The 7,037-nt window shown below is 43.7% G+C and overlaps 1 protein-coding gene across 1 annotated transcript in view; it reads right to left on the reverse strand.

Moving 5' to 3' along the window:
- The window catches only part of NCALD (neurocalcin delta), a 43,414-nt gene extending 37,974 nt beyond the window's left edge, over positions 1-5,440 (reverse strand). Inside the window, exon 1 of the mRNA XM_006830614.1 lies at positions 5,063-5,440. Within this exon, the coding sequence (XP_006830677.1) occupies positions 5,063-5,440 (378 nt within the window). The remainder of the gene's footprint in view (positions 1-5,062) is intronic.
- Between the last annotated feature and the right edge of the window lie 1,597 nt (positions 5,441-7,037).

A 7,037-nucleotide genomic window follows, 5' to 3' on the forward strand; every position in this document is an offset into this window, starting at 1 on the left:
AATTACAAGGTCGGCTGTTCAAACTCACCAGCCACTCCTTGGAAAGCTATATAGGGTCACTATGAGTGAGAACCAACTCACTAGTACTTAACAACAAAAACAACAATATTTAAGGGAGTTATGGTGTGGTGCTTTGGGATAAGCACAGATTGTAAGGTTGGTTTGACCTACAAGGTTGGTGGTTCAAACTCACCAGCCGCTCCTCAGAAACCCTATACAGGCAGCTATGAGATAGGAACGGACTCGATGGCACTTCACAACACCAGTCTTCATGGAAGCATATCACCAAGTCTGTTCTCTAATGGAGAAGCTGGTAGGTTGGAATTGCTGACCTTTTGGTGCTTAATTATTGAGCCACCAAGATCCTTTCACAGACTGGCGAAAACCAAGAAGCAAGGATCCATACACAGACACAAAGCTACTTGTGACAATGGTGAGGTCTAGAGTATAGACTTTCAAAGAAGAAAACAAAGAGGAAAAGAAATAGACCAGGAAAATCAGTCAGACCCCTAGGAAATCTCAGTTCATCTTTAATAATGGAGAGAAGGGAGATGATCACATGAATGTGACAGAATATACACATTGATAGTTTGCAGGATTCCCAAATGTGAGCAGTAAACTCACTGGGGCCTGTCGTTGGGCTGAGGTGTTTCCTTTGAAGGAAAACTTGCGACGGGGTGAATGTATCTTCATTTTTATGATATCCTTTATAGTCCTAAGTATTGACTGAAGGCAACTTTACACATTTTCTATAATTATCCCAATCGCAATCTTGCAAACTGGGTTCCATACCACAAGGACAGTGTCTCTTTCCTTCCCTGTGGTATTGGTTTCCCATGCCATGGTCCTTGATTTCCATCAGTCCTCCCTGTCTGGGTGTTTGCATCTGCAGCAATAAGCCAACAAAAAAAACCCAAATCTGTTCCCATCCAGTTGATTCCAACTCCTAGCAATACTATAGGACAGAGTGAACTGCCCCATAGAGCTCCCAAGGCTGTAACTCTATATGGGAGCAGACCGCCACATCTTTCTTCCTCGGAGCATCTGATCGATTCTAAGCATGATCCTTTCTGTTAGCAACCAAGCGCTTAACCACTGCACCCCCAGGACCCTTTATTCGCCACCACTACTGGCCAGGAAGTCACTGACCAAGGGCAACCAGGAGATCTGTGCAACAATGTCAAACGGACGATAACAGTGCTGGTGACATCAATCAGGAAATGATTCTTCTCTCCCGAAGGAAGTACAATCCACTTTGTCATTGCAGCAAGAATCTTTGGGTGGTGCAAATGGTTAAGCGTCTTACTACTAGTCAAAAAGTTGCTGGTTCAAACCCACCCAGAGATACCTGGGAAGACATGCCTGGTGACGTGCTTCTGAAAGGCCACAGCTTTGAGAACCCCTTGAAGCAGTTCTACTCTGCACATAGCAGTCTCCCTGAGTCAGAACTGACTTGATGTCCAGTAGCAACAACAGTCATTGCAGTGAGGCAAAAAAGAGAAAGAGCCCAGAACGTCCAGGTAAAAGCGGAACGAAAACTAAGCTAATTAAAATGAAGTACCTTTTGCTTAATTAACAAAGATTAAGACAAATCTGAAAAGTGCAATGATATAGGGATGCCTCTTATACACTTTGGAAGTATACCTCGAAAAGTAATTTGGCAGAATATGAGGAGGATTCAAAAGGTTTGTAGAAAAATGCAATGAAAATATAATGGAATTTTTCTATGAACTTTTTGAAGTCCCTTCATATAACATTAGGCTTAGAAATGCTCATTTCCTGTCCCAATAGTTGCACTTCTGAGAAAAATTTATCTAGGAAATAATCCTAAATACAGAAAAACCTTAATGTACAAGAACAATTTATTTGTTATATTATTTAAAAAAAAAAAAGCTTGAGTTTTACACATACTGATGCAAAACTGGAGACAGTCTAAATACCCAACATTGTTGTTGTTTTTTAGTCCATCAAGTTGGTTCCGACCCATAGTGACCCTGTATAGGGTTTCCAAGGAGTAGTTGGTGAGCTTGAACTGCCAACCATGTGGTTCAAACTGACTTTGCAGGCTAGCGCATTAACCCATAGGGCCACACCAGGATTCCAAAATACCCAACATTATGAGTCATTAAACAACTTATAATAATATATTATGGGAGAACTGGTGGAGTTATAAGATAAGCTGTAGGATAACCACAAGGTTGGCAGTTCAAACCCACCAGCCACTCTGTGGGAGAAAAATGAGGCTTTCTGCTCCCATAAAGATTTACAACCCTGGACACCCTATACCGGGTCACTATGAGTTGGAATTGACTTGACAGCACCTAAAAACAACCGTAATGTATTCTATGAGAATTGTTGTTGATGTTAAATGCTGTTGAGTAGATTCCAACTCATCAAACCTGTAAAAGGTTTCCGAGGAGCTGCTGATGGATTTGAACTGCCAACCAAGCATATGTAGTTCACAGTCCAGTGCTGATCCTACAGTACCACACCAGGAGTCAATATGACAGTTATGCAACTATTAAAAAAACAAAACCAAAAACAATTGTTGTTGAGTGGATTCTGACTCATGGCAACTCCATGTGCATCAGAGTAGAACTGTGCTCTCTAGGGTTTTCAATGGCTGACTTCTGGAAAGGAGATCACCAGACCTTTCTTCTGAGGTACCTCTGAGTGGAACTGCCAACATTCTGATTAGCACTGTTTGCATCACCCAGGGACTGTGTGCCATTAAAAGATCTTTATTAAAGTTTTTGTAACAGGAGAAATGCTTGTGGCACTGAAAAATACCTTTGAACTAATTTTTTCCACGTCTTAGATTTTTTAAATTCTTCTTTGCTCCAGATGAGGAACGATCACTCATTGTATCTGAGATGGTAGCTCCCAAGCATTTAAGACCCCCATTGCTAGTCACCAAAGTAGCATATGGTTGGTTGGTTGTGTGTTATCAAGTTGCTTCTAACTCATAACGATCTTGTATAGGGTTTCTCAGGCTATTCTTTATATGAATAGAAAGTCTCATCTTTCGCCCACAGAACCGGTGGTGGGTTTGAACTGCCAACCTTGTGGTTAGCAGTACAGTGCTAATCCTACAATTCCATCAGCACTCATCTTTCTCCGATGGAGCTGCTGTTAGATTTGAACTGCTGACCTGTGGTTAACAGCCCAACTTGTAACCCACTACCCTACCAGAGCAAGGAGCTCTAGGAGTGTAGTGGTTACCAGTCAGGCTGCTAACCTAAAGGTCAGCAGTTAGAAACTACCAGCCATTCTGCAGGAGAAAAATGAGGCTTTCTGCTTCGTAAAGGTTTATAGCCTTGGAAACCCTATGTAGGGTCATTATGAGTCAGAACCAACTCTATGGCAAACAACCACCACCAGAGTTGTTTTGTTTTGGTGGTATATAGTATGCCAATGGAGTCTAGGTGTGGTGCTGTGGGCTAATGCACTGGACTGCAAAGTCAGTTTGAATGGCACCAGCTGCTCCTCGGAAACCCTATACAGGATAGCTATGGGTCAGAACCGACTCAACGGCACATAACAACAGCCCGTTGACTTTGATGTTTCCTGAGACTACGATCCCAAGCGAAGCTGAGCTCACATGGGCTCAGTCCCACAGGGCCCAGGCCCCAGGTCCCAGGCCTTTGTTCCCAGGCTCAATTACAGGTCAGTCTTTCTGTTCTGCCCCAGTTTCCATAAAAATAAATGGTCACTACACCCTCTACCTCACCTCACTCTCACCAGTAGCTGTGTGTTTGTCTCTGTGTCCTAAGCTCTCCACCCAGCCAGCACCAAACCCATGCTCCCAGATCTGCAGTGCTGTGTGTGAATCCAGGTGCTCCAAGATGAGTGTTGGCCTCTGAGACCAACTTTCCAACAAGCTAAATGCCTGCTCTCTTGATCATGTTGCCTGCTGCCAGAATCTTCTCGGATGTGTCCCATTTGCTTGCCAGGACAGGGAGCTGCTGCCAGCCCTCCTTGCTGATGCCCGCTCACTAGCCCTTCCTATTGGCTGCAGCCAGGACTCTCCTGATCCTCTTTAGGAGCCATGACCTGGGCCGCTTCGGTTTCTCTCTGAGTACCGCCACTGAGGATCAAGCTGCCAATGCCATGACCATAATGCTTTACCTCCCTTTGACAAGAGGATAGGCACTGGCCTACAAGGTAGTTTGAACCCCAAGGTCGGCAGTTCAAACTCACCAGCCGTGCCTTGGAAACCCTGTTACCAGGTTGCTGTGAGTTGGAACTGACTGACAGCATTTAACAGCAACCACGTCCCCAGGTTTGTTAATTTCCCTCAGAATGCAACACTGGACCTCCCCTTCTCTGTTCAGAAAATTAACTCTGGTGAGTTTCTTGTGGAAATATAGTAGAGTGACTCTTATTAAAGTGACAGAGGCGTCTCTTCTACTGTGTTTGTGTCTCTGAGGGGACAGACCTGAAACCAAGGTTTCTGCTTTTATCTAAGAGTCTAACATGGCTCTAAGTTAATGATGGTGAGCTTTTCTATATGACCAGAACTGTGCTAAGCATTGAACACGTAAAGTCACCATAGTCTTAAAATAATCCCACAACATAGTTGGACACCGCTATCCATTTTATAGATGAAGATCTTGAGGCTCACGTAAGTGAACGAACTTAGTCAAAGTCACAGAGGTAGTGAATGAGTCAGGATTTGAACCCAGGCCAGAGTCAGATCAGTAAATACTGATCTAGGGGATATGGCCCCAAAGCAGGTCATGGCAGTGAGTAGGTGGAACAGCCAGTGAGCCTGGCCCCCTGAAGAGCACACGTCTATCTGCAGAGCATAGTGATTGCTGCCAGGCAACAATGTGGGCTCAGGGAGGCCAGAGCTTTGATTTTTCAAGAGATGGCCAGAAATCTGGATTTTGATACACTATCTCCCTTTTTCATAATGTGGATTCAAAAAAAAAATTTTTTTTTTTAAGCGGCTAGGGCCAAGACAATGCCTTTGTAGGTAACCCCTGCACTCTGGTACACAGTGAACCTTTCCATTCTTACTTGTGGCGCGGGCCCTCCTTAAAGGGCTAATGCTACATACCTGGACGATCTCTAGCATTTCCGCCTTGCTGATGTAGCCATTGCCGTCCAGGTCATACATGCTGAATGCCCATTTTAGCTTCTGCTCCAGCTTCCCCCTCGACGTCACACTCAGGGCTATGATGAATTCTCTAAAGTCTATTGTCCCATCACCGTTGGCATCAAAGGTACGGAAGACATGCTCGGCAAATTTGGAAGCATCCCCATAAGGGAAAAAGTTCCCATAAATTTTCTTAAACTCTTCCATTGACAAATGTCCACTGGGGCAGTCTCTCAAGAAGCCTTTATACCATTCCTGGATCTCGTGCTCTGTGAAGTCTGTACTTTCAAGTAAGTCCTGCATGACCTCCGGGCGCAGCTTGCTATTCTGTTTCCCCATCCTGGTGGCAAGAATTCAGCTGAAGACAGAACAAAAAGTAGATAATTTTTAGAGCCGTTCTGTAGGGGTACCTTTTATCATCTGTGATTGTTCCTTTGAGAAAAAGGAAAAGAGCAAGCTCTATTCTAGCCCAGCGATATTGTCTAGGTTTTACAGCATAGCAGTTGGCCAAACAATATGAGACGAACACAGGCAGGCAGCCAGAAGATACAGAGCAGAAATATCACTGACTAGGAAACGGATTTCTTTTATACAGAGCCAGCCTGAAAGCATGGATAGAAAACGAAAGTGAGTGAGTGGGTCAGAGACAGAAAGAGAGAGAAACGAGAGTTAGTTCTGACTTACTCATTTACAAAAGCTTGGGCCTGGGTCTCAGAAGGCTAAGGTTTTAATACCCAACCAAAGGGGTCCTGATGATGCAATTATTAAGTATTTGCCTGCTATCCAAAAGTTCAGCATTCAAACCCACTCAATGGCTTCCAAACAACCTATCTCCATAAAGATCACAGCCTAGGAAACACTATGTAGTGATCTACTCTGACCCATAGGGTCTCTAAGAATAGGAGTCAATTCAATGGCACACTACAACAGCAATAATATCCAGTATAGGTCATCAGCTGTTCAGTTATAGAATTCTCATCCTGAGATCAATCCTGGGCAATACATCTCAGGCATAGCCACATCCACCTGCTCAGCTGCTATAAAGCTGAACAGGTTTCAGTGGAATTTCCAGATTCAGACAGAAGGAAGAAAGACCTGGTAAACTACTTCTGAAAATTAGCCAATGAAAACCCTGTGGATCACCATGGTCATATTCCCTACCGGTCACGGGGATGGTGCAGGAATGGGCAGTATTTCATTTTAGTTAGTGTACACGGTGCTGCGCCGAGTCAGGAACGACTCAATGGTAGCCAACAACAACAATATACACCCCATTGTTAGCAGGGAGATCTACAGAAGCAGGAAAGAGATAACAAAAGAGAGAATTCAGCTTTTTTTTTTAATGTCAGAATATTTCCAAGTGATAATGCTTGGATAAAACTGCCATCACGCTGGTTCTGACTCATGGTGATTCCATGTGTGTCAGAGTAGAACTGTGCTCCACAGGGATTTCAACACCTGGATTTTCAAAAGTGGATCAACCAGCCTTTCTTTCAAGGTATCTCTGGATGGACTAGGACCTTCAACCTTTTGGTTAGCAGCCAAGTTCACCACCCAAGGATTCTAATACTTGAGTACCTAGTGAATATTATAAACGCAGACACAGAGAGGAAAATAGAAACCGTCTAATACTGCTAACCACTGCCATGTTACTTCACTTAATAGAATCCACAGTGAAGTCACTGGTAACAGTTAGTTATAACAGCAAAGATGATGTTTCATAAAGCTGCTTATGTCTCATGCTTATTGCTTATGAAACAGGCCCAAATTTCCTCTCTAAAATACAAATAACTTTGTTAAATCTTATTATGAGAGTCACACGTGTCCATGCTAAAATAGCAAAACACCACAGTTGCACAAAGAAAGACGGTGGCGCTCCAGTCCCAATGCTAGGAGAAAGCCACCACTTGCATTTTGGTGTGTGTCCGTCCAGATT

Source organism: Chrysochloris asiatica, unplaced genomic scaffold (assembly GCF_000296735.1).
Source record: "Chrysochloris asiatica unplaced genomic scaffold, ChrAsi1.0 scaffold00001, whole genome shotgun sequence".
In the NCBI taxonomy this organism is placed as follows: domain Eukaryota; kingdom Metazoa; phylum Chordata; class Mammalia; order Afrosoricida; family Chrysochloridae; genus Chrysochloris; species Chrysochloris asiatica.